At 39.7% G+C, this 27781-nt stretch overlaps 1 protein-coding gene across 7 annotated transcripts in view; it reads left to right on the top strand.

Annotated features, from left to right (window-relative positions):
* Positions 1-25864, top strand: part of LOC109416814 (apoptosis-resistant E3 ubiquitin protein ligase 1) — a 118847-nt gene extending 92983 nt beyond the window's left edge. For 5 of the 7 annotated variants that reach the window (XM_019690879.3, XM_062848974.1, XM_062848972.1 and 2 more), the window contains 8 exons: positions 3661-3817; positions 13895-15101; positions 15166-15375; positions 15448-15598; positions 15665-16278; positions 16338-16532; positions 16598-16665; positions 24421-25864. In XM_019690879.3, the coding sequence (XP_019546424.3) occupies positions 3661-3817; positions 13895-15101; positions 15166-15375; positions 15448-15598; positions 15665-16278; positions 16338-16532; positions 16598-16665; positions 24421-24523 (2705 nt within the window). In that variant the 3' untranslated portion in view covers positions 24524-25864. The remainder of the gene's footprint in view (positions 1-3660; positions 3818-13894; positions 15102-15165; positions 15376-15447; positions 15599-15664; positions 16279-16337; positions 16533-16597; positions 16666-24420) is intronic. The other 2 variants (XM_019690880.3, XM_062848975.1) reach the window with 1 other exon arrangement.
* Positions 25865-27781: the final 1917 nt, after the last annotated feature.

The raw sequence follows: 27781 nt of genomic DNA, 5'->3' as shown, positions 1-27781 counted from the left end.
CGCCTTGAAACGCTTTGAAGCGCTTAAAAACGCCTGTTAAATCCCTATAAAACCACCTTGAAATTCACCTGAGAGCCTCCAAAACCCCTTTGAAACCTCCTGAAATACCCTGAAACGCATTGAAAAACTTTGAAACGCCTCTGAAACCCTCATGAAACCTCCGTGGAATTCACCTGCGAGCAGGGATGCAAGGTGAATTTTCCAATGTCTTCACAAGGCACGCTAAAATGTCTTCACACCCCATATTGTGGCTTTAGTATAAAATTAATGTTAGAAGTCAAAATTTATACCACAGAGAAACAGATGTAACACTTAGAACATGCATTCATTATAGAAATAACATGACTTGTTATTTTCTAGGTGTTATTTACACAAAATTTTGGTATTCGTTTTTGTTATTTTGCCTCTTATTAATCCGGCAATTTCTCTAGGAACTCCTTCGCGAATTCCTCGGAAAGTCCTCGTAAATAGAAGATTCCTGGGAAGTCATCGTGGAGTTTCTCGGGAATTTTCCAGATCATCCTCGAGAATTCCCCCAGAAGTTCCTCGTGAATTTATGCAGATCGTCTCAGCAAATCGCCATGCAGATCCTCGGCAGTTCCTCCAAAAGATTCACAGGAATTCCTTCAGGAGTTCCTCAGGAATTTTGCCAGAAATTCCTCGAGTTCCACTGGAATTCTTTCATAAGTTTCCCGAAAATTTCTTCAGGAGTTGAGTTTACCGAGCATTCTCTCAGGAATTCTTCTACAAGTTCCTCCAGGAGTTCCTCGGCAATTCCTCCAGAACTTCCCCGGGAATCCCTCCAGGAGTTCTTCGGGAATTCCTCAAGGAGCTCTTAGGAAATTTTTTCGCGAGATCTTCGGGAACTTCTCTAGGAGTTCATCGGGGATTCCTCTAGGAGCTCTTTAGAAATTCCACTAGGAGATCCTCGGGAACTCCTCCTGAACATCCTCGAAAAATCCTTCCAGAGTTTCTTGAGAATTCCTCCAGGAGATCCTTAGAGATCCTCCAGGAAGTCCTCGGCAATTCTTACAGAAGTTCCTTGGAAATTTCTGTCGGTGTTCCTCGGGATTTTTCCGGAAGTTTATTGGGAATTCCAAGAGGAATTCCTCCAGGAATTCCATGGCAATTCATCCAGGAGTTCCTCAAAAATTCCTACAGGAGTTTCTCGGGAATTTCTCTAGGGCTTCATCGGGAATTCCTCTAAGAGGTCGAATCGAATCGAAATCGAATCGGATTGAGAATTCTTCCAGGAGTTTCGGAAACTCCTGCAGGAGAAACTCGGGAGTTCCTCCGAGAGATTCTCGTAAATTACTCCAGGGGTTCCTCGGAAATTCCTCCAGGAGATCCTCGAAAACTCCTTCAGATGATCATCGAAAAATTTGAAATGTCTTCCACATGTCTTCACAAAAATAAATGTCTTCACTGAACTTCAAATGTCTTCAATTTGAAGACATGTCTTCACATCTAGCATCCCTGCCTGCGAGCCTCTTAAGCCCCCTAAAACTCACCGGAAACCTCATGAAATGCTTTGAAACCCCCATGAAATCTCCATGAAATCCAACTGAAAGCCTCTGAAGTCCTATAAAACCCCTGTGAAACTTCGTGAAATGCTCTGGAATGCCCTGAAACGCCTTGAAACAGAAACCCTCATGAAACCTCCGTGAAATTCACTTGAGAGCCTCTGAAACCGCCTATAACCTTATGAAACCTCCTGAAACGCTTTGAATCGACTCTGAAACCTTCATGAAATCTTCGTGAAATCAGCCTGCGAGCCTCTGAAGCCCCCGTAAACCTCCTGAAACGCCTTGAAACGCTTTGAATCGCTTTGAAACGCCTCTTAAAGCCTTATGAAAACTCCGTCAAATTCACCTGCGACCCTTGAAACGCTCTTAAACGCTTTGAAACACCTTGAAATGCTTTGAAACGCCTCTAGAACTCCATGAAACCTCCTAAATCTAGAACAAAATTTTATTCTTACCCTCTTAGTTATTTTATCGCTCCACTTACATTACTACACAAACCAAACAGTAGACTGAGACGATAAAAAGCCTTTTGTCATTCGCTCGTTGAAAATCTCAACCGTGAGATTTGTAAATTTGAGTTTTATCAGCACTGGTTCTATGAACGCTTAAGTTATATTTTCATGACCAATAAGTCTTACAGAGGTTTTAAGAACCATCATAAAAGCATGTATCATTTATTTTGGTTTTATGATGGTTTTGAGAACCTCTTTTAGTTTGTTTGACTAAAAACTATTACTTGGGCGCTTTTGCAGAGCTTTCTTTGGCAATTGATAGTTTTTCTTTTGAATACCGTGTGGCAGGTACTGAGATACTCAATGCCTAAGTATCTCGAAAACAACTTAGAAAATAATACAGAAGATCCTGTATTGATCAGGAATCGAACCCAGACTCCATTAGCATCGTATTGCTCAATACAAGCATGTCTACCGCTTCAGAAGTACGGGTCCTATTATTCACTAAGTGGAATAAATTACACAAACGTTCCATTAGTAAGCAAGCCTAATGAATTGATGCATGCATGCAGTTTCCTCAGATGTCGTGAGTACATGTGAGAGAAAGCCATAACACATTTGCATAAATTCTTGCAATTAGCACGGTTTGAGTAGAACTACCAATTCCTTCACCCTAGTATTGCATGAGAAATGTTTGGCATCCGTGCCGACGAAAGCAAACGGTTACGAAGCTATTCGTAACAATTAAAATCTTGGCGCGCAGGAAATAACCGAAACCGGCAGAAGTCAGAGAAAGGAGTTCCCATCTCATATGACGATCAAAATTTAATGAGTATGGTGCATTTTACGCTCGGGCCGTAAAATGCAAATTCGCTACTCGGGTACTCTGCCTTCCTTCTATTCACTTGTGTGGTTTTTGGTAGTTTTCGCTTCTCTCTGTGTTTAATTGCTGCAATGTTTGGAGAAGGGTGGCATTCTTCCGAGTGGTTAGACTATGATGTGGTATGAAGCTTCGTTGGATGGTACGATCCATCCAAACATTGTTTATCTTTATTGGTGTAGTCACGTCCAGCAATGATTTTCTAATTTCTTTAAAATACTTATGGAGCTCTGAGCTCATAATGTGTGAAAAAATCGAATATTTTTATAACAACATGGAATTGCATTGAGTGACCTTTAACTGTAGCTTACACAGTCTGTAGGATAACCGTAGTTTCGCCAATGGCAATAATGCGTGTATTCACTGTTCTGCCGGGCTACTGCAGGCACTACGGACTCAATTTTTCATCTACATGCACTCCCCAGTGCAGTCACATGATAGGGCAGGCTATTATAGCGTAAATTAAATTGTGCAGCAATAACCATATCAACGGTGAATAAAAAGCGTCGTGCCGTATAGCTAGCCAGCCACATTCCGTGCATGCTGTTGCAGTTGCTCCTCTCGTCGTGTTTCGCCTCGGAGATTCTGCAGAGCCTGGTGGGAAACCGCAACACTCCGCAATCTACATAAACATGAGATATGTTATGCCGCCCACATTTGACCTTTATAATTACAACAACATTGTTTCCGTGACCGCACCACGGCATCTAGGTTAAGTACATGCGTAACCACGCTTGTAGCACGGATTCTCCAACGGATGACTGATTTTGCTCTTCCTCTCTCTGTCTCTTGTCCGTTTCAGGAATTTCGTCCCTGTCCAGTTGCGGTGACCCAGATCGTCTTCCAGAGCTGCCACCCGGAGATGAACAGCGCCTGCAGCGGGCCGCCCTCAACCTGCAGCAGAAGCTAATCCTGCGAGAATGGCTCAAGGAGCACCGGCTGCAGCATTACTATTCCAGGTAATAAAATCGGTAATTACATAAAATTGGCATCTTACTGGCTAGAACCTCTAGTATAGAACAAACATTATTTTAAATGCGCAAGTATGAAAATATTGAATGATTTCAGAGACAATTCAATGATTTTAAAAAACCCTATTTAATCCACCTAGTGGTGATGGCGCCTGTATCGTGCCTTCGAAAACACATTTCAATACAACTCAAGGGACATGTTGATGAATATCGCACTTTCATAAGTTTAACAGAAATCCATTTCATGGCATCAGAGATCATATCGTTTATCTGACTTTTGATTTATGAGCCTTAAACTCTTGAAAAACAGCCGCAATCTCGAATTTTGAGTCGCCATTTTGATTTATGTTCGGCAGCTTGGAAATTCTGGACGCAATTTTTGGACTTCAGACTTCTTCCTCATACCAAATATACCGATATTGAATGGTTTTAGGTCCCAAAACTCCATAGCCACCATTTTGAATTTTAAGACGTCATCTTGGATATTCTGGTCGCTGTTTTTGAACTACGGTAGTCTGCCCCATGCCAAATATACCCACATTGAATGGTTTTAGAGCCTAAACCTGCATTAAACAGCCGCCATCTTGAACTTAAAAACGCCATCTTGGATATATTGGTCGCTATCATGGATATTTTAATCGTCATTTTTGGACTCCAGACTTCTTCGCAATACAAAATATACCCGTATTGTACGGTTTTAGAGCTTTAAACTCCATTAAACAGAAGCCATTTTAAACTTTTAGCTGCCATTTTGGATTTTAGACCACCATCTTGAATATTCTGGTTGCCATTTTGGGAGTCCTGACTTCTCCCCCATACCAAATATACCCATGTTCAGGTCCAAAACTTCATTAAACAGTCGCCATCTTGAATTTAGAGACGCCATGTTGGATATTTTCGTCGTCATCTTGGATATTTTAATCGTCATTTCTGTACTCCAGGCAGCTTCCAATACCAAATGTACACATATTGCATGGTTTTAGAGCCTAAAACTCCATTAAACATCAGCCACCTTGAATGTTGAATCATCATCTTGGATTTAAACCGCCATCTTGGATATTCTGGTCGTCATTTTTGGACCCTGGACATCTGGTTTCTGATCCTCCCGGTCCCTTGAGGTTTATGAACGTCATCTAAGGGAGCGTTCACTTATTTTTGAATAGCTCGTATTTATGAAAATTAACCACAAAAAATTGTTACCGATTTTGACAAAACTCCATTTTGGCAACATAAAATTCATCTCGGGTTGCTAAAATCGGTAAAAAATCTGTACACAATTAAACAGCAGCCATCTTCAACCGCCGTCTTGGATGCTGCACCGCTATCTTGGATATTCTGCTCGCCATTTATGGAGTCCAGACTTCTTTCCCATACCAAATATACCCATGGTTTCAAGTCCTAAAACTCCATTAAACAGTCGCCATCTTGAATTTGGAGCCGCCATATTAGATTTTAGACCGTTATTTTGGATATTCTGGTCGCCATTTTTGGACTTCGGACATCTTCCTCATACCAAATATATCCAATCCATATTACATGGTTTTAGAGCCAGAAACTCTATTGAACAGCCGCCATCTTGAATTTGGAGCCGCCATCTTGAACTTTGGGCCGACATCGTGGAATTTCTGGTCTACTGTGTTCATTTCCGCACAAAACTCGTCAACCATGCTAAAGGTTACACACATCGCCGCAGTTTGATGTGTCGCATGATGGGGCTTGGTTAAGTTTCATATACGGCCAGTTCCACCGGTGCTGGTCCAGATCATTGAAATGGCCATAACTCCGGAACGCCTCGACCGATCCGGACCATTTTAAAATAGCGAACAATGCGGTTAAATTCCGGTTCGATTCGAGCTATAATCCGAAAAATCGACTAATTAGAAGTGTCTTAAAAATGAGTGAACTATTTTTGCGCACGGACATACATACATACACACATACATACGCACATACAGACATCATCTTAATTTGTCGAACTGAGTTGATTGGTATATGTGACTTGACCCTCCGAGCCTTCTGCCGAATATTTGTTGTTTTTTTTTGTCATGAAGGCAGCCCCGGATTCCACGGATAGCACAAAGATTTAGGACTAATCTATGATTCTTCGACAAGATTGACGCAATCCTCCAACAGTCGAGAGCTGTCCTGACCACGTCCTTGCGACTGCTGAGGCATGGGAAAGAATGATAAGTTAGACACCTTGGAAAGATGTAGGAGACTTCATGATCTCTTAACCCTCTAATACCCAATCCCGCCTTTAGACGGGGTATTGTTTGAGCATTTTTGTAATTTTTGTTTGGTGGAAAATCAAACTTTTTATATTTTTGGCTGATATTTAGGGCTGTTCTGAATATCTCAAAATGGTTTTTGGTGTATTTTGAAGCGTATTTACATTTTTTAAAAATCATTGAAAAATTGATGTTTCAGTCACCCTTTAGAAGTCATTGTTTATTTTGTATTAAATCGCTACAATTGACATATTTGAAATTTTTCCCAAATCATTCTATCCTTGTTTAATAGTTTAAGGGAATCGAATACACTCTAAAATTATTCTCCTTAAAATTACACGGAAAATAAAATTTTCTGTGAAAAAAAATTGAAGTAATAATATTTCTACAATAATCATAAAATCTCAAAATGTTTTCATCTCAAAAAATCCGGTTCCCAAATTGGCTTCCAGGAAAAATATAAAAGTGTGGAGATGTTCAAAAATAAAAATTAGAAAAATCAAAAACTGAAATTGACGAAATCGAGAATTAAAAAGAATCATCTTCCAAAACATGTTTAAATCGATTTTAGACGACGAAAAATGATATTTAGATCAAAATCAAAAATTTGGGTATTAGAGGGTTAAACAGCAGCCATCTTCAACCGCCGTCTTGGATATTCTGCTCGCCATTTATGGAGTCCAGACCTCTTCCCCATACCAAATGTACCCATGGTTTCTGGTCCTAAAACTCCATTAAACAGTCGCCATTTTCAATTTGACGCCGCCATATTGGATTTACGACCGCCATTATAGATATTCTGGACTTCGGACACCTTCCTTATACCAATTATAGCTTGAAACTCTATTGAACAGCCGCCATCTTGAATTTGGAGCCGCCATCTTGAACTTTGGGCCGACATCGTGGAATTTCTGGTCTACTGTGTTCATTTCCGCACAAAATTTGTCAACCATGCTAAAGGTTACACACATCGCCGCAGTTTGATGTGTCGCAAGATGGGGCTTGGTTAAGCTTCATATACGGCCAGTTCCACCGGTGTTGGTCCGGATCATTGAAATGGCCATAACTCCGGAACGCCTCGACCGATCCGAACCATTTTAATATAGCAAACAATGCGGTTAAATTCCGGTTCGATTCGAGCTATAAGGGCTGTTTGCAGTTCAGAAGGAATTTCTCAGCCTATCTTGATGCATGGGGAATTCCTTGCCTGAATCGCCCAAGAAACCGTTTTTCTGAAATCGCAGTACGCAGTTGCGAAGAAATGACAATTCAAATGGCAGTCACCGTAGAAAGTTTCTGCAAGGAATCGCTAAAGAAGTTTCTTGAGCGATTCCTTTTGAACTCGAAACTGCGCTATAATACGAAAAATCGGCTAATGGGAAGTGCCTTAGAAATCAGTGAACTTTTTTTTTGTGCACAGACATACATACATACACACATACAGACATCATCTTAATTCGTCGAACTGAGTTGATTGGTATATGTGATTTTTTTTTGAGTGAACATGTATGTAGCCTTTCAGTACACTTCGGTGTACGAGAAAGGCAAAACAGCAAAGCTTCTGATCAACCAGAATATAGTAATATTTGGTTGTCCTCTGAAACGTGTTACCTTGGAAAGATGTAGGAGACTTCAATATGATCTTTTATAGGGAATATGGGTGTTGTTAGTGTAAAAGTACGGCGTCAAGGATACGTTTGGACAACGTTCAAGCACTCAAAACATTATTAGGTTGTTTATTCGTCTAGGTTACGTTGGTATATTAAGGGCCCATATAGCCGAGGCGGTAAACGCACGGGTATTCAGCAAGACCATGCTGAGGGTGACGGGTTCGATTCCCGGTCGGTCCAGGATCTTTTCGTAAAGGAAATTTCCTTGACTTCCTTGGGCATAGAGTATCTTCGTGCCTGCCACACGATATACACATGCAAAATGGTCATTGGCAGAGGAAGCTCTCAGTTAATAACTGTGGAAGTGCTCATAGAACACTAAGCTGAGAAGCAGGCTTTGTCCCAGTGAGGACGTTACGCCAAGAAGAAGAAGAACGTTGGTATATTGGCTATTCGGTTGAAAATGATCTTAAACTTAAGGTCCCATTAGGCATGACAAATATTTGGCCAAACATGCCCAACAAATGACAAACACAACGTGAATCATAGCAACCTTGGATGAAAGTCGGGCTTGAATAACAAAAATTTGTCATAACGACAAACAGTCATTGGCACCTTTAAGCTTATGGATATTTTGACTAATTGCACAAAAAAAAACATTTAGAAATTCTGACGAAGTGTTTTGAGGCAGGATGTCTTGAAAGAATCGTTTCAAAGACGATTTTTTTTTTTTTTGAAAAGATGAATTCAGGCGTCTTGATGGGAATAAGGCAAACTCATTGTTATACCGAATTATCCGAACATCAATTTATAAGCACTTTTCAAGACAAAATTTGCAACACTAGCCCTTTTTTCAATTCGACCATGATCAAAACAACGCGGACTCATGACGGTTTCGAAAGTGCAACCGCTCGCGCTCACAGCCTGTTACGATCATTGTCGGCATGCACAGTGCGGTGCAAAAAATACTATGCTTCACACGATGTCAATTTCTTGTGTCTCGTTTCTGCCGAGAGTCATAGACGCATGGGAATAAGTGAAAGCTTTCAAAACTGTGCGAGAGACAAATCGCAGCACTAGCTCTACTGTTTACGACGCAAACAATAATACACAGTGCTAGAGATTGTGCTTGTCACAGTGCATTTGTTCGGTGATTTAAAAAAAAAACAGAAGGCACACTTTTGAAACACTTATAAAATTAATTAGGAAGTTTGTGCTTTCGGAAAAGCTGCTGGCTTGTCAAGAACTTCTACTTCTTCCTCTTTATGTCTTTACGTCCCCACAGGGACTTGACCCGTCGCGCTTCAACTTAGTGTTTTTTAGCACTTTCACAGTTATTAATTGAAGGGCTTTCTTTGCCTGCCATTGCATGAATTTATATATTGTGAGGCAAGTACAATGATACACTATGCCCAGGGAGTCGAGAAAATCTTCTCAACCGGAACGGGAATCGAACCCGCTGTCTCCAAATTGGCGATCCAGCCTTAACCACTAGGCTAACTGGAGACACCAAGGCCTTATAGGTGATGGATCATGCGATTCTAAATTTCACCGATCGGCGGCTCTAGGGGGTATGCAAAATTTTATTTTCATACATCTCCGGGTCTTTATTACTTAGAAAAATTGTTTGTTTTGCAAAGCTTCTAAAAATAGTTATGAGAGACCTTCTCATTGGCACACGATAAAATAAGAGTTTATGTAGTGCACAGAGGTTTCACGTACATAAAATATGTAATTACAGTTTATCAACAGTTCCATGAACTCAAGGCCTGACTTCAACCAGGTCATCTCGGGTACTCAGGAATCGAGTCGAGAAATTTACTAACTACTGTTCGATATAGCATTGATTTCTGGAGCTAGCTGTTGTTTTACACGTGCAAATAACTCTCATCGTTGTCCATCTACGGTTCTCTGAAGTCAAGGCATGACTTCGTTTAGATCATCAAATTTTACTAGGAATAGTTTCAAAAGAATATGTGTTTATGTAGTTCACAGAGGTTCCACATAAGTAAAACATGTGATTACTGTTTATCTACAGCTTTATGACCCCAAGGCCTGACTTCAACCAGGCCATATCCCGGGTACTCAGGAATCTATTCGAAAAATTTACTTACTCCTGTTCAGTGTAGTATTGGATACTGGAGCTAACCGTTGTTTTCCGTGCAAATAGCTCTTATTGTAGTCCATCTACGGTTCTCTGAAGTCAAGGCGTGACTTCGCTTAGATCATCAATGTTTTCTAGAAATAGTTGTGAGAGGCCTTCTCGTTGACAAAATATTAGTTTATGTAATGCACAAAGGTTCCACATACGTAAAATATGTGATTACAGTTTATCTACAGCTCAATGAACTCAAGGCTTAAGTTCAATCAGGTCATTCCGGGCACTCAGGAATCTAGTCGAGGAATTTACTTACTTCTGTCAAATGTAGTATTAGTTTCCGGAGCTAAAAATTGTTTTCCGCGTGCCAATAACTCGAAACTACTCCTAGATTCCTTTGATGATCTAAACGAAGTCATAGTTGACTTCAGAGAACCATAGATGGACAACAATGATCAAGGCATGACTTCGCTTAGATCATCAATTTTTTCTAGGAATAGTTTCGAGAGACCTTTTTATTGACGCATGATAGGATATGAGTTCATGTAGTGCACTTAGGTTCCACATAGCTAAAACATGTTATTACAGTTTATCTACAGCTCAATGAACTCATGACCTGACTTCTACCAGGCCATCCCGGGTACTCAGGAATCTATTCGAGGAATTTACTTACTCCTGTTCGAAGTAGTCTTGGTTTCTGGAGCTAACCGTTGTTTTCCGCGTACAAATAACTCTCATTGTAGTCAATCCACGGTTCTCTGAAGTCAAGGCATGACTTCAATCCCATCGTCCAAAATTTCTTCAGGACAACACATATTCTAAAGATGTCTCCGATGACCTATGGGGCCAATAAGAGAATTGTCATTTAAAAACAGCAAACATAAATGTAAACTTCGATGGTTCAGAAATGTTCAATATCCCAAGAACTCGAAGGAGACCTATCGAAGAATTTCACAATTAAACCTGTAGCAACTTCAACTAACATTAGGCAATGGAATATGTAAACTCTGATTGAAATACTTCGTTAAGAAAACCCGAATAGACCCAGTGATCTACCGGCCTTACTTCGTCCAGAAGTTCAAAAAAATGTTGATCCAGTATATTAATAATAATAGTAATAATAAGAATAAGAAATCGTGAGTAGGTGCCAAGGCGGCCAGTTGGGAATTCTAACAAGCCTGTCCTTAAAACGGTCCTAGAACTGCCCTGGATACGGAATCCAAGAGTTTCCACGAGTAAAGGCCTCAAGATCTATAAGTGTTACCAATGGGTTATTGTTACATTACTGATGCGGTGTAACATCCTATAGGTCCATGAAACAAGGTTCTGTAAAGAACTAGTATTCAAAGAGTTTCTAGGTCATCCAAAAACTTCCGTGTAGGATTAAGGTCTAAAAGCATAATGAATCGAATGCTGTTACATTACTGATACAGTGCAACATCCAACAGGCCCATGAAGTATTGTTCTGCAAAGAATAAATTTCCAAATATGATCTTGGTTATCCAAGAACTTCCGTGATTGAAGGCGTGAATATCTACCAGCGTAACGAATGGATTGTTTTGTTTCATAATGCGATGTAACATCTTAACAGTCCATGCAGCATGGTTCTATATATAAATGCTTTCCAAAAGTGCTCCAGGTCATCCAAGAACTTCCACGTGTGAGAGCCTGAAGGTCTACAAGAGTAATCAGTCAATTGTTGTTACATTACTGATGCGCTGCAACATCGTATAGATCCATGGAGCATGGTCATTCAGATAACTAATTCCCAAAGAACATCTTTCTAATCCATAGACCAAACCAAGAACTTCTGCGAGTAAAGGCGTTAAAACTACAAGTGTAATCAATGGCTTGCTGCTACATTACTGATACGGTTTATCATCCTACAGGTACATTGAGCATGGTTCTGTAAAGCACTACCCAAACAGCATACATGTCACAAAGAAGTGTCGACAGCGCAGGTTTTTTGGAGTAATTTTTAAGTTATTCTGTCTGTACATGAATGATGAATGGGTAATTTCCAATGGAGTTCTACGTCATCCAAGAAATTTTGCGTGTAAAGGGCTTAGATCTGCAAGCATAATTAATGGATTGCTGTTACATTACTGCTACGGTCGTGCAACGTCCTACAGATTCATGAAGCATGGTTCTGCAGAGAACTGAAGATGATCAAGGTCATCCAAGACCATCGGTTAGTTGAGGCCTTAAGATATGCACGCGTAATCAATGGTTTGTTGTTACATTACTGATGCAATGCAGTATCCTTTAGGTCCAACGAAGTTAGTTTTGCAGAATGATTTCCAAGGATCTTCTAGGTCATCCAATGCAGGCCTGTAGATCTACTATCGTGATCAATTAGTCGTTATTAGATAACAGATGCGATGCAACATTCTACAGGTCCATGGACAATAATTTCGTATAGTACTGATTTCCAAAGATGTTCAAGATCCTTTAAGTAGTCTCGCGATCTACAGGCCTGTAGATTTACAAGCGTGAATAATGAACAATATCAAAACCATAATCAAAACAACGCTGAGCAAAGTTTCGAAAACGCAGCCGCTCGCGCGCACAGTCTGCTACGATCGTCAATAATGAGTTTATATCTGTTGTTAACAAATCCATGAAAGATTTTTTATAGAAGTAATTTAAAAAGATGTTCAAGTTCACCCAAGTACCCTCGAGAGTACATACCCAGACAACCAGTAATCGTATAAGATGTGGCATAAGATGATAAAGTGGAGGCCATATACGTGCATGCCTCCATTTAGGCGCATGTAAAATGTACGCATATCGCCTCCACTTTAACATCTTATGCAGCATCTTATACGATCACTGGTTGACTGGGTACTATTCAAAGGAGCAAGAAGTCACTGATGTCATGAAAGAAACTGTGATAGAACCACAAGCGAGTGACAAGACAAATTAACAGAGGGCGATTGATAAAGGACATACTCACAACGCCGATCTTGCTGCTTTACTAAATAGTATGCAAGAATGCAATCCCCAAATCTTTCACAGGATATCCGCAAATAAGTATCATCTGAAGTAATGACTATTATTTTTGACATAAACATGATAGATAATACAACAAATGGAACAATAAAAGTGCAAGTCCATTCATAGACTACAATTGCTGCTCCTCATGTCAAACCAGGTTACCCTTCCTTGACACAGCAGAACACTGACTAGCACTAGACTAACACCCCACATCCAAAATTTGCCTACATCGGCACCCACTAAGTGAACACACATCATCCCATGTAAAAAGACGCGAACAGGAAATCCGCAGAACGCAAACATGGCATATGGGGAGGAAAGAAGGCAACTAGAGAAAAAGGAGGGAGGTGATGGAAAAACGACCGGAAACACGCCGTTCATTCAGTGTTGTAACCTTGATGGGTTGGAAATTTTCACGTACTTTCCGTAAGCTTTTACATGTCTATTCCTTTTTCAATGCATTGGTTCATGGAAAACATATGCCTGTATCAGGGTTGCCAGACGATTTGATATTTCTTGGATAAGATTTCCTTTTTTTTTGTTAATTTTCAGTACAGAATTTCTGTAAATATTTATCTTTTTGAAAAATTCCACATTTCAAAACCATTTTGAATTTCATTCAGGATATCTGGCGTTTATGCTTCGTTCAGACTCAGAAAGGGAAAACGGTTCATTATGAATCCCATGTATAGCCTCGACCGGTAATTGTTTCCATTTCACCAACTGCTGGGAAGAAGAGAACTAGTTTTTCGATTGCGGTTTCCTGCATTCTTGCATTTTTTACGCGAGGGAAAAAAAGGGTAGGGTTTTGCGGAAGTGGAACGCCAACTCCTATCGTAGTAGGCCAGAAACAGACGATTGCCGGTGGTTACTGCGATGGTTACTTTATGCTGTTTTTTATGCTCTTGGGAGAGTATGGAACTATAACTGCGGGTTTTCTGTATATTGCAGCGGTATGCGATGTAAATATGATGTACTACGATGCGGTTGCTTTTGAATTGCTGACTGCATTCTTTTAGCAAAAAGATGATTCTTACAATGGTAAAATCTAAATATACACTTCATTTCTAAAAATAACACTGAAATTTATGATAGATTAGCTTATACATTGCTTCACTCGCATTCGTTTCAGATTGGTGGCCATCGAGGTGACATCACTAGAGGATGTCTATTGGCTCGAGGATTCCCGAGCCAGCCAGATACTGGGCAAAGATTGGCCGATCTGGTCCCAGGCCCGCCAAAAACTGCCTACATCCAAATCAAACCTGGAGGCGTTGAAGGCCGACCTTTGGTCAACGGTAGTCAAATCCAGCCAACATCAGGACGCCTGGACATGGGGTGGAATGTTGGTGGTCTCCGTGTCGGTGGCAGGTCTAGTGACCCTGGCGGCCATGACACAGCCCTCGTTAGCACCGGAAGCACGACATTCCCTGCTACAGTACGTAACCGGCAAGTATCTGCTACCGGCCAACTGCAAAGTCCACTGGGACTGGCAAGATCCGGCCATCGTCGGTGGAACCATGTGCTTCACGGTGCGATTCCATCAGAGGAACGGTCAAGCCTACCCTATCTGTGATACAGACCAGTTCTTCGTGGAAGTGACCGAAGGCACCCGCAAGATCATCACCATCAGTGAGCTGGGATCTCCGATCGATCCGAACAATGCCAACATTGCCAAGGTCAAGTTCACCGTCCGAACTGCTGGACAGTACAAAATTTCGGTGCTGATCGGATCGAGCCACATCGCCGGCAGTCCCTTCCTAAAGACATTCATTCCTGGTCCAATGGACGCTCGACGATCGCGACTGATCCGACCGGCCAGTACCGTAGTCTGCTGCGCCGGAGCACCCACATTCCTGCATATCGAACCACGGGATGAACACGGAAATACGTGTCAGTTCACGCCCGATTGCGATCCCATCAAGGGTTACAAGATCGACATCTTCGATCTCTACGGTAATCATAGTGATAAGTACTGTAACGCGATCACGCTTTCCTACGATAAGGTCAACTCGAGGATCAGCCTCACCGCCCTGTTCCCGGAACCCGTGTGCCTACGGGCGATCATCAGCTACGAAGCGCATCCGATCCCCAATGGAGAGTTTGATATTATCGTCCTGAGCAGCAGCGACACTACGCTGGTGCATAAAAATATTGCTTCAAGGAAGCACAACATTTGCTACGAGGCTAAACTATTTGGCGTTTTCGGCCAACAACGGTGGTCCAAACCACGGAAGGTGCTATGTTACGTGGGCCCTAAGCAGGTCACGATCAAAGAGATGATCCTCAAAATCATTCCAAAGCGAATCGCCACTTTCCGGTTGTGTCCTTCTACGAAGGTACGATCAGCGATCACTGAATGTCTTGAGAAGATCACCCATTCATCTTCTTCTCTTATTCCAGTTCCACTTCCTGCCGCCGTCCAACATCCAGGTGAACAACAGTCACGGAGCGATCTTCATCATCGACGACGGTTGCCAGCCGAAGATCGAACTGGCCTCCAAGGAGCGAAACGTGATCGCCGCCACCTTCACGCACTTCCTGCTGAAGAACATCGGCGGTTCGGAGACCTTCAAGGACAAGCAGGACTTTTTCTACCACGAAGTGAGACTCGTACGCTCAAACAGGACCCAACAGGACACGCGGCAACCTCACGGGAGTTCATTTTTGTACTCTTTTTTGCAGGTTCGCAAGTTCCATTCCAACTACTACCACGAGAAGATTTCGGTCAAGGTGCAGCGGGACAAGATACTGGAGTCCAGCATGAAGGCCACCAAGCACTTTTCCGTGTCCGATTGGTGCGGCAACTTCGAGGTTACATTCCAGGGGGAGCAGGGTAAGTTGGAGAAGGGATGATGGTATGACCGGTTCAAACAGTAGGTGTCCTTCTATGTTTCTTTAGGTATTGACTGGGGTGGCCTCCGGCGCGAGTGGTTCGAGTTGATCTGCAGTGCACTGTTTGATCCCCGTGGTGGCCTTTTCTGTACATTCCATGACAAAAGACAAGCACTGGTTCATCCCAATCCAAATCGGCCGGCAAATCTCAAGCTGAAGCACTTCGAGTTTGCCGGGAAGGTCGTCGGTAAGTGTCTGTACGAAAGTGCCCTCGGAGGCACCTATCGGCAACTGGTGCGGGCGAGATTCTCGCGATCGTTCCTGGCGCAGCTGATTGGCCTTCGAGTGCACTACAAGTACTTCGAGCAGGACGATCCGGATCTCTATCTGTCTAAGATCAAGTACATTTTGGACACGGATCTGGATACCAGCGAGAATCTGGAACTATACTTTGTAGAGGAGATCTACGACTCGAGTGGTCAACTGGTGAAAACCATTGAACTCATTCCGAATGGAGCCAAAATCCGAGTGACAAATGCGACCAAGAACCAATATCTGGATGCCTTGGCACAGCAACGGCTGTGCAACAACGTGCGGGAGGAGATTGATAGCTTCCTGAAGGGTCTGAACGGAGTCATTCCGGATAACTTGCTGAGTATATTCGATGAGAACGAGTTGGAGGTAAGTACTGCGAATCTTGTTTAAATTCCATCCGTATTTCAATAAATTCTTACTTGCAGCTTCTACTGTGTGGAACCGGCGAGTACTCGATCGCTGACTTCCGAGCGAACCACATAGTGAACGGAGGTTCGCCCGAGTTCCGAAGGGTGCTAGGGTGGTTCTGGGCGGCAGTGGGTAATTTTTCCCAAACGGAAATGGCACGATTGCTGCAGTTCACCACCGGGTGCTCACAGCTACCTCCCGGTGGTTTTCAGGTAATAACGATGAAGAATGTTGTCTTATCCTGGATCGCCTAATACGCGTATGTTATTTTCAACAGGAACTGAATCCACGGTTCCAGATTACAGCAGCTCCAACGTTTGGGAATCTACCAACGGCGCACACATGGTGAGTTCATTTCTATTTAAGGCCTTTCTTCTGAACACTATTGTGCCTGATTAAGGCCTTAGTAGCCCTTTTCACGGTGTTCGGAATGCTGGATGTGAAGATAGGTTCTCCTTCTCAAACATTTTCCGTCAGTCTTGTCGATCATAAAATATCTTCACACTTCTCTTGGCGAATATCTAAAATAGTCCTTCAGAAATCTTTCCACAGTTTCCTTATGGTTTTTCAAGATTCCTGGGATTTTGCTTACAAATTTCCAGTATGCAACATTTAACCGAAAGAAAATATTCAGCAACAGAGATTTTTCTTAGAAATTCATCAAGATTTGCTATATAAATTTCTTAAAATTCAGCTAGGAATTACATCACGGATTTCTCCATACATTACTTAAGTGACTACTCCTAGGATTCTTTCAAAAATTTCATCAAGTATTCCTTCAAAAATGTCCCCAGTTATTTCTTAAAAGGCACTTGCAGGAATTTTTCCAGCGAATCTTTCAGGAATTCCTACAGGATATTTTGAGAATAAAAAAAAATCTCTGGAAATTGAGAGATTTTTTTTTAAATTCCTTCAATGGTTTCCTCAGGATTATTTCCAGGTAACCCTCCATGGATAACTACAGAAATTCCTTTTGAGATTCCTTCGGAAATTTCATCATGGAATATTTTAGAAATTATTCCATGGCATTTTTCCAAGAAAACCTCCAAAAATTAATGAAAAGATTTTTTAACATCTTCTGGGGATCCGAGAATTTATCCAGGGATATTCAAGGATTAATTCAGAAAATCCTGTAAGAATCCTTACTCCAGAGTTATCTCTAGAAATTCTTCTGGGCATTTCCTCCTCCCGCACGTAGACTTATGTCCACACAAAAATTCGAAAATTTGTATGGAGCGTAGACTTTGGCCAGACCCCCCTCCCTCTCCCTAACGATTTACGTAGATTATGAATGCCCTAAGGGGCCATTTCTCCATGCAATACTCCCAGAATTCTTTAAAAAAAAATCTCCAAATTCCCGAAAAAATGCATCCAGCGAATCTTTTAATAATTCCTCCAGTATTTTTTTAAATTTTTCCAAAAATTCCTCTAGAAATTGAGAGACTTTTGAAAAATTTCTACAAGTGTCTCTTTAGGAAAATTCCCAGGAAATCCTCCTGGGATTACAACAGCAATTCATTCTGAGATTTCTTCAGAAGCTTTTACAAATGATTCCTTGGCATTCCTCCAAGATTTTTTCAGAATATATTTAGAGGAATCTTATAGAAATACCTTCAGGTATTTCTCCAGAAGTTTTACCCAGTAATCCTTATCATTAATTCCTCTTACTCGAGAAAATGTTCTATGAAACCTTTCAGAAAATTCTTCCATACAAGGCTTCCGCCAGATATGATCCTACAACATCTGGAAGGACTCCAGCAGAAATTCTTTCAGAGTTCTACCAGGATTTCTCGCAAAAACACCTACAAGAATTCGTTCAGAAATTTCTCCACTTTGTATATAAGGTATTGTTTCCAGGATTTTTTTTTGAAAATACCTTCAAAAATACCGTCAGAATTTTCTACAAATTCCTGTAAAATTTTATCGTTCAGATTCCTGCGATGACCTCCAGAGGTATATTGACGAGTATCTTTAGATATTTCTCAAGGATCCATTACTACCTTATAAATACTAAAGTGATCTCGGAAAATTGTCTAAAGTATTCACATAGGAATTGGAGAAGGTAGAAGACTGGCCGCAAGAGTTTTCAAAGGAATTATCGAAGACGTTCATAAGAAGCGAGGACGTTCCCTAAGTTATTGTCAAATGAAATATCAAAGGCATTATGGAAGGAATTTCCAAAGGAACTACCTGAAGAGGATTCCAATAGAATTGCTTACATAATAAATAGAAATGATTGAAAGGCTACTAAAAAAGGCAAAGGAACTTCCGCAAAAAAAATTAATGAAATTAAAAAAACAATAAACTCCTGAATAAATTGCCGAAGAAATTTCCAAAAAATAAACTGGTGTCTGATTTTTTAAAATTGCCGTTGAAATTGCTCAAGCGATATTTGTTTCAGAATTTCTTCAGAAATTTCTCAAAAGACTCTTCTGGTATCTCTAGGTTATCTTTAGGAATTCTTCCAGGAACACCTTCAAGGATTTTTTTTTTCAGAAATTTCTTCAGTAAATGCTTTTGAAGATTCCTCCAAAAATTTCACCTGTGGATTTCTTTTAGAATTCCTACAAAAGTTTTGCAAGAAATTTCTCTAAGAATTCCTTTTAGAATACTTTCAAGAACAAAAAGCGTGAAAGTCTCTTTAATAAAGACATATCAATCAATCAATACTTTCAAAAAAAATCTTTTTTCCCTCTAGAAAGTTATTTCCTTCAAGAAAGAAATCCTTCTAGAGTTTCTTAAGAAGTTTTTTCAGGAATTGCTATAAAAGTTCTTCTGAGGTTCTTTCAGAAATACCTTCAAGGAGTCTTTTGAAAATTGTCTGCGTATTTTTTTTTTTTTCAAGTTTCATAACAACTTTCTAGAAAAGCCTCTAGCGATTTCTCCAGGAGTTCTATCAAGTACTCCTCCAGAAATTGCATTGTAAATTCCTGCTGAGATTTATTTAGAATTTTCTTTAGAGACTATTTCAGTTATTCCTCTGGGGTTCTTCAGAAGGTCCTCCAGCATTTTCCCAGGGACTGTTTCAGAAAATCCTTTTAGAATTATTCCTACAGGAGTAGTGGAGGTGTTTCTCCAAACATTTCTAAAAAGATCTTCAAGAGGTCTTTTAGATATTTATTCAGAGATTCATCCAGGAATTCTTTCAGAAATTTTCGCAGGGTTTCCTGAAGAAGTTTTCCATACATTACTTCAGACTATGGCAAGGATTTTTGTCCAGAAATTTCTCCAGAAACTCTTTTAAGGTTTCCTCCAGGGAAATGTTCCATGGAATCTTTCCAAAAAAACTCATACATGTTTTACGCCATTTTTTTCTGTAACCTCTGGAGAAATTTTAGTAAACCTTTTCAAAACTCCTTAAAGGTTTCCTGCCAAAAACCCTACAGGAAATCCTTCAGAAATTTATTCAGGATACTTGGTAATTTCCTTCAGGATTTTTTTCAGAAAAGGCCCCTCCAGAAACTTAGGATTCCTTCCAGAACTTCTCAAAACATTCTTCTAGAGATTCCTCCAGGTATATCTTCACAAGATCCTGCAATTTTTTAGAGTTTTTCAGGGATTCCCACAGAAAATCCTTCAAGATTCTTCTTCAAGAAGTCCTCCTGGAATCTTTTTTGAGAAATTTCTGCAAAGTTTTTCAGAAGTTCAAAACTGTAGACATTGCTGAAGAGATATCCGTTTCAGAACATCTTCAGAAGTTTCCCAAAAAACGCTTTAAGGAATTTTTATCAAATGTTTCTCAAGGATTTTTTCACTCCAGAATTCCTCCAGGAACTTCGCAAAAAAGTATTTTAGGAATTTCTTCAGAGCTATCGTCAGGAGTTCCTTTAGATATTCCCCAAAGATTCCTTTAGAGGGATTCCTACAGAAAATCATTCGACACAAGTTGCTTGGAGAATTATTTTAAGAAATTCTTCAGGTTCCTTCAGAAATTTCTTCAGAAATTGCATGAGGGATGCTTGGTTTAGATTTTTTCCAGTAATTTCTTAAGAAAATCTTCTAGAATTCCTCTACAGAGGAATTCTTTTGGGCATTTATTTTAGGGTTCTTTCAAAAAATGCTCCATGGGTTTCTTCATAAATCTCTTCATACAAGGTTTCCGGCAATTATTTTATTTTATTCTTCAGCCAGGTTTCCAGTAGAAATTCTTTCAGAATTTCTTCCGGCTGAGATTCCTACAGATATTTCTAATACCTGCAGTGAATTCCCCAGAGATTCCTGCAATAATCTCTTCAGAATATGTCAAGGAATTCTTCTACAGGTATCTTCACAGAAGTTCCTTCAGGATTCTTCATTATCATATTCCTTCAGAATATCTTCCATCACAAATTTCTTCAAGGATTTCCTCACCTCTCCTCCAAAAACTTTTCTGAAATTTTTGCAAGTTTTTTTTTTGGAAATTGCTGCGTGAATTTTTGTCTGCACAGTAGGCATGGTCGCTTTAATCCTTGTAATACATCTACGATGTACTGCAAGCATTAATAATGACAAGAAAAATGATGGAAGTAGTCGGTTCTATCATTTTTCAGGATTGTTTCAATGAATGGCTGTGTATGTGTAGACAAGGCTAGACTAGACTAGAAATATGCTGCGTTAATTTTTGTTCCAGCATTCTTCCAGACATTTTTTTCAGGAGATGCTTCTGAGAGTTTTCCCAGAGATATCTCCAGGATTTCTTCCAGGGATTCTTTCAGAATTTCTTTAGAAATTCCATCAATGATCAGCAATTCTTGCAGGAATTCGTTCTTAGGTTACCGCCTCCAGGAATTTCACCAGAGATATCGTCAGAAGTTCCTTCAGAGATTCCTTCCCAAAGTCCACCAGAGATACCCCCAGAAATTCGTAGAAGGATTCCTACAGAAACTTTTCTGTCACAATTTGCTTCACGGATCCCTTTAGGAATTCCTCTATGAATTTTAACTAAAATGTCAGCAAGGTTCTCCTCAGAAATTCTTTCAGTGATTACTTCGAAACTTGACCCTTCAGAAAATTCCCAAGAAATGTTTCCAGTAGTCCAACCAGAGATATCCCCAGAACTTTTTTTAAATATTGCTTGAGCGATCCCTTCAGTTCAGTTCAGTTCAGGAATATTATTCTTTAATAATTTCTTAAATAATTTCTCTAGCAATTTCTTTAGAAATTCCTTGCAACAGGAATTCTTACAGGAAACTCTTCAGAAATTTCTATAGAATCTGCTCCAGCGGTTCTTTCAGAAACCCTGAGATTCCTGAGGGATTCCTATAGAGATTTTTGCAGGAATTCCTTTAGAGTTTTTTTTATAGGAATTCTAGAGATTATCCGGGAATCTGCACACAGGTTCCTTCATGTATGTGTTGACAAGACTAGACTAGACTAGAAATTGCTGCGTTAATTTTTGTTCCAGCATTCTTCCAGACATTTTTCAGGAGATGCTTCTGGGAGTTCTCGCAGAGATATCTCCAGGATTTCTTCCAGGGATTCTTTCAGAATTTCTTTAGAAATTCAATCAGTGATCAGAAATTCCTGCAGGAATTCGTGCTTAGGTTACCGCCTCCAGGAATTTCACCAGAGATATCGTCAGGAGTTCCTCCAGGGATTCCTTCCCAAAGTCCTTCAAAGATACCCTCAAAAATTCATAGAGGGATTCCTACAGAAGCTGTTTTGTCACAATTTACTTCACGGATCCCTTTAGGAATTCCTCCATGAATTCTAACTAAAATGTCAGCAAGGTTCATCTCAGAAATTCTTTCAGTGATTACTTCGAAACTTGACTAGGGGTCCCTTCAGAAATTTCCCAAGAAATGTTTCTAGTAGTCCAACCAGAACTTTTTTCAAATATTGTTTGAGCGATTCCTTCAGAAAATCCTCCAGTTTCAGAGGAATATTATTCTCTAATAATTTCTCAAACAATTTCTCTAGCGATTACTTTAGCAAATTCCTTGCAACAGGAATTCTTACAAGAAACTATAGAATCTGCTCCAGAGGTTCTATCAGAAATTCTTTCAGACAAACATCCAGAAATTACCTGAGAGGTAATAATCAAGGGATTTGTGCTAAAATTCTAAAAGAAACTTCTTCATGGATTTTTGTCCATAAATCCCACCAGAAATTTCTCAATGTCTGTAAGATTTTTTGTTTCTAGAAGGCCATCCAGAAGTGTCTCCAGGATGTCTTTCAAATATTCCTGATATGAATTCTTTCAGACAATCCTCCAGTGAATGTTTCAAAAGTTCATTCAACAGTCCCTTTATTATTCTTTAAGATATTTATTTAGGAATTCATCTAAGAGTTCTTCCAAAGTTTCCTTAAGAAATCCTATCTTGGATTCCTCATAGTACTTCCCCAGGATTCTAAAACCTTTGAGATACATAAAAAATGTTTCAGAAATTCTCCCAGGGAAATAACGTAAATTTCCATTACGAAAAGTTCCTGGACAGACCGGATATCGAACCCCTTACTCTCAGCATGGTCTTGCTCAATACTGTGATTGTTCGGACCCTATTCCTAGAAAATTCGTTCAAAGATTATTTCAGGAACTTCTTCAAAAAATCCTCCAGGAATTATTCTTTGGCATTGCTCCAGAAATATTTTGATAAATTTCTCAAAAAAAATAATCTAGGAATTTCTTCAGAAGAATACTCAAAAGTTTTATCGGAGTGAAGAATTGGCTCAAGTTGCACATAAATATAAATAAAAAAAAAAGTTCTTTCCGGAATTCATCAAAGGATTTGTGCAAAAATTCGACAGAGAATTTCTTCTGGGATTTCTCCAAGAATTCCTCCTGAATTGTTTTCTATAATTCAAAAAGAGATACATTCTGGGATTGCTTAAGAGGTTTTTGTCCCTCCAGAATTTTTTCCAGAAATTCCTCAAGAAATTCCTCTGGAGTTCTGTCAGAAATAATTCCAAAGATTCTCTCGGTAATCTAGAGTGCCTCTAGAGATTGCATATAGATTTTTTTTATGTAATTGTCTAAGGGGCGATCTCTTCACCCTGGCTTAAACGTTAAGCCAGGTTTAACTGTATGGGTAAGCCTAGCTTACCGGTTAACCCGAGGTGAAGAAATCGTCCCTTGTACAGGCATTCCTCATCTTCTCCGGGGATTTCCTAAGAAAGTCTTTAATTGATTCATTCAGGATTATTCCAATTATTTTTCAGAAATTCTTTCAAAAATTCCCACCCTTGCATTAAAAATTCCATCAAGGATTTCTACATAGATTTTTTCAGGAGTTCTTCTGAAGATTTTGAAGATTTTTTTTTCTCTAAGAATTTCTCCACAAATGCCACCACGTGTTCAAGCATGAATTAAAAAAAAATCATTCGGTAATTCCTCTAGCTGTACACGCATTTCTTCAAGAGTCCTTCACGAAAATCTCCTTGGGCCAAGACCAGGGCTTCCTTCAAAAATTCATCCGTGGATTTCTTCTAGTATTACCCCGGGAATATGTCAATTGAGATTTATTGAAAATGTTGTTCAAAGATGCTTTCAGTAGATTTTCTGATTTTTCTTCAGGAACTCCTTCAAAAATTTGACGTTTTTTCTAGGAATTGATTTTTGGAATTACTTCTGAAATTTCGGCATGGTTTCTCTTAGAAATATCTCCTGAGAGTTCTTCAGGAATTGCAGAAGGTATTTTTTTTTTTTCACAAATCCCTTCAGAAATTTTTAGATATTCTCTAGGAATTCTGCCAGAGGTATCTCCAAAAGTTCCTTCACAAATTTCTTCAGGAATTTCTTCACAAGTTCCCCAATTTTTTATATTTTTTGCAGAGAACCTTGTAGAAATTCCTGTTGAGATTTCTTTAGAAATTCATTGGGAGATTACTTCAGAAATGCCTTCAAAAATTGTATCAGGAATACATGATACTGGAATTGCTTTAAGGCCTTCTCCAGGAAACTTTTCTATGAATTCTTTCGATTCATAGGTCTGAAGAAGAGTTCAATAATTTTATTATTTATATTACTGATTGCATTCTACTTAACAGTGATTTTATAGGTATAAAGTAAACATTATTGTACTGTGATAAAAACTTTTTTGAATATGCCATAGAAAACTTACAGATGTCTGTTCCAATATTACAAACGAATTGCCAAACTATTAAAACATCCTCTAATTTCAGTTTCAACCAACTATGCCTGCCAGACTACGAGAGCTACGAGCAGTTCGAGCGTGCTCTCATGTTTGCCATCAGCGAAGGCACCGAAGGCTTCGGAATGGTTTAGAGAGAGAGCGAGAGGACAGGAAGACGACCACCCTCGAGTGAACCAGAAATCTCAACAAAACACACAACAAAAAGCACAAAGCAAACAACCTTGCTAAGTTAATATATTGTAGTAGAGTAGTTTCTCTAGCTGACCAAGAAATAAAAATACGTCAATTCTATGAATTTTACAACTTTTTCGGGAACGCATTTAATAGAATTTCAACTCAACTTACACAGAGAGTGGGAGTAAGATGATAGCCGATGAAAAGTTCAATAAGTTTACCAATATAACAAAGCATAAAATGTTGCGACAGCCGTAGAAAACGCTTAGCATTTCGTAACGATTTAGACAACAAGCAAAATCAAACTAAGGAAAGCGCTTTTTTCAACCAGGCAGCGACTCTCTTCGATACAAAATATTACACGGTAGGAACGATTACGGCAAACTTATCTTATAAAGTGCCAAACATGTTTATAGCAGAGGCAAGTGTACCTACTAAAACTTTGTTCTTTGGACATCAATTTCAAGCGTTTGTGCCAAATCAGTTTAGAAAGCGAGAGTCGCCTCAGTTGTTTGCCTATCGCATTGTTTATAGTTTTAAAACTAGTGGTTTAGATATTGTTTTCGAAGTAGTGAAGTATTCGAAACGGATATTAGTAAGAGAAAAAAAATACACATACCACATAAAACGATCTCATTCAAATTGGACGACGCGCCTTAAACATATAGGAATTTACAAATTCGAAAACATTCGATTTCACGTGGGACAAATTCACGTTCAAAAGATGTACATACATAAAAGGTATAAGCAAGAAAACCAAAAAATAAATAACATGTGATTTGTAGTTGGTTAAGCGTTAAATCCCTCTGACATCATACAACAAATCAAGCTCACTCGAAACGTATCAGAAAACAGCTTTCTATTTTATTTAAATCAAACCATTCCATGTGAAAGAATCAAAGTCTATTTTGAAAAACGAAATGAAGAAGAGAGAATCCCGAATCTGTAGGTCCAAATGCAATCCGTAGTCATTTTGTTCGGTAGTAATTGTTCGGAGGCTTCTTGCCAAATGTACCGTATAGCATATAACCATTTAGATATTACCGCTAAAAAAAACTCCTCTCAATTGTTACCCATTATCGACAGTAACTTCTTAGCACTGATTTTGAATGTTGAATCAAAAACAAATCGAATTCCATCAAATTCGCGCCTAGAGAAGCTCGAAATCATCATTTGGTTAGTGAGAAGCAAATCAAAACAAACATTCAAGCCCACATTTCGTCGATAAACAGTCAATGAGATTTTTCCCGATAGTCATCCCAATAATAATTCCTCATTAGGTACGTAGACCAAAAATCTTTATGTTCCTTTGCTGACTGTGGATATCACATCCTAATGGTGGATTTCACTTGTAGGCTGCACTTGTTCACCGACTTTAAGGTGGCATGTGACTGTATGTATCAGCCATGGAAAATTATGATCGAGAACAGCTTCTTCGGGGAGCTCACCAAACTGGTAAAAGCTACGATGATCAGTGTATAAGACGGGAACTGCGACAAGATTACTTTTCCACATGACCATAAAAAAAGGAATGCAACGAGCAAGGCTCAACAGCCGGGGTATGATTTCATGAAATCCGGCCAATTTGTCTGTTTAACTTGGCCCATGCTTTATGAAGACTTGCGAGAACTTTCAGTGTCCGAGCAACGGGTACTAATAACGATATTTGGCGGTATGCTGGAGAACAGTGTTTCAAGGTGATTCATGGGATCAGGAGCCTATAAAAGGCGTTACAAGAGGTTTAAAGGGCGTTTCCCTGCGTTTCAGAGTAATTTCAGAGAATTTCAGGGGGTTTCAGGAGCATTTTAAGGGCGTATGATAGCATTACAGGGGTGTTTCAAGGTATTTCAGGTCTGTGTCGTAACATCTTTAAATCAAATAGCATTTCAGGGGCGTTTCAAAAGACCTTGGGATGGTGTCCTTGAAAATCCTCGTAAACTTCCTGAAACACCTCAAAGATCCTCCTTAAACCCTCTCGAACCCCAGGTAACGCACCTTAAACTCCTTCACAACGCTTCCGTGACGCCTCTGGTCTGGATCCCATCGGAAATTCTCTGAAACTTCCTGAAATGCCTCCAAAATCCCCCTTGAACCCCCTCGGACCTCATGTAACGCACTTACGACGCTCCGAAACCCCCGAAAACTCCTCTGTAACGCGTCCGTGATGCCTCTGAATCCGGCCAAAAATGCTCTGAAACTTCCTGAAATGCCTCCAAAATCTCTCTAAAATTCCCTCGGATCCAGTGAAACGCACGTGAGACCCTCGGAAACCCCCGAAAACGTACCTGTAACGCCTCCAAAACCCGTCGAAAATCGTTTGAAACTCTCTGCAATGTTCCCGAAAATCTCCCTTGAGATCTCATGGAAACCCCGTTAGGACCCCCTGAAACTCCCCTGTGATTTCTATTTGCTCATCCCTATAAACACCCCCTGGCCGCCATTGTATTTAATAGTTGCCGTCATTATTATAGTTATTTATGTAACGAGTTGCAAAAAGTTGATTTTTTCAGCACGAGTCGTACATTTATCCAACGAGGCTTGCCGAGTTGGATAAATACGAAGAGTGCTGAAAAATCGAGTTTTGCAATGAGTTCCATACAAAATTTTATGCAATGATTTTTTCATAATGCAACTCATTTGAGTTGCATAAAGTTCATAATGCAACTCAAACGAGTTGCACAACTATTTTTCATTATGCAACTCATTTCAGTTGCTTAATGAACCAGTTCGGAAAAATTGATCATTATGATACCAAAATGAGTTAGATAAAATATAAATTATGATACTGAATTGCATAATAGTAATTTATGTGACGAGTTGCAAAAAGTTGATTTTTTCAGCACGAGTCGTACATTTATCCAACGAGGCTTGCCGAGTTGGATAAATACGAAGAGTGCTGAAAAAATCGAGTTTTGCAACGAGTCCCATACAAAATTTTATGCATTGATTTTTTTCATAATGCAACTCATTTGAGTAGCATAATGTTCATAAGGCAACTCAAATGAGTTGCATTATGAACATTATGCAACTATTTTTCATTATGCAACTCATTTCAGTTGCATTATGAACCGGTACGGAAAAGTTGGTCATTATGGCACTGAAATGAGTAGTATAAAATAGAAATTATGACACTGAATTGCATAAAATATTGTTATGCACAATAATGGTTCTGAGTAGCTTTCCCTCTTTTTATGCAGGGCATAATAAAAGGTGCA

The sequence above is a fragment of the Aedes albopictus genome, chromosome 2, assembly GCF_035046485.1.
Source record: "Aedes albopictus strain Foshan chromosome 2, AalbF5, whole genome shotgun sequence".
NCBI classification, from domain to species: domain Eukaryota; kingdom Metazoa; phylum Arthropoda; class Insecta; order Diptera; family Culicidae; genus Aedes; species Aedes albopictus.
Note: the sequence above shows the minus strand (reverse complement) of the source record. Positions and strands in the feature narration are given on the sequence as shown.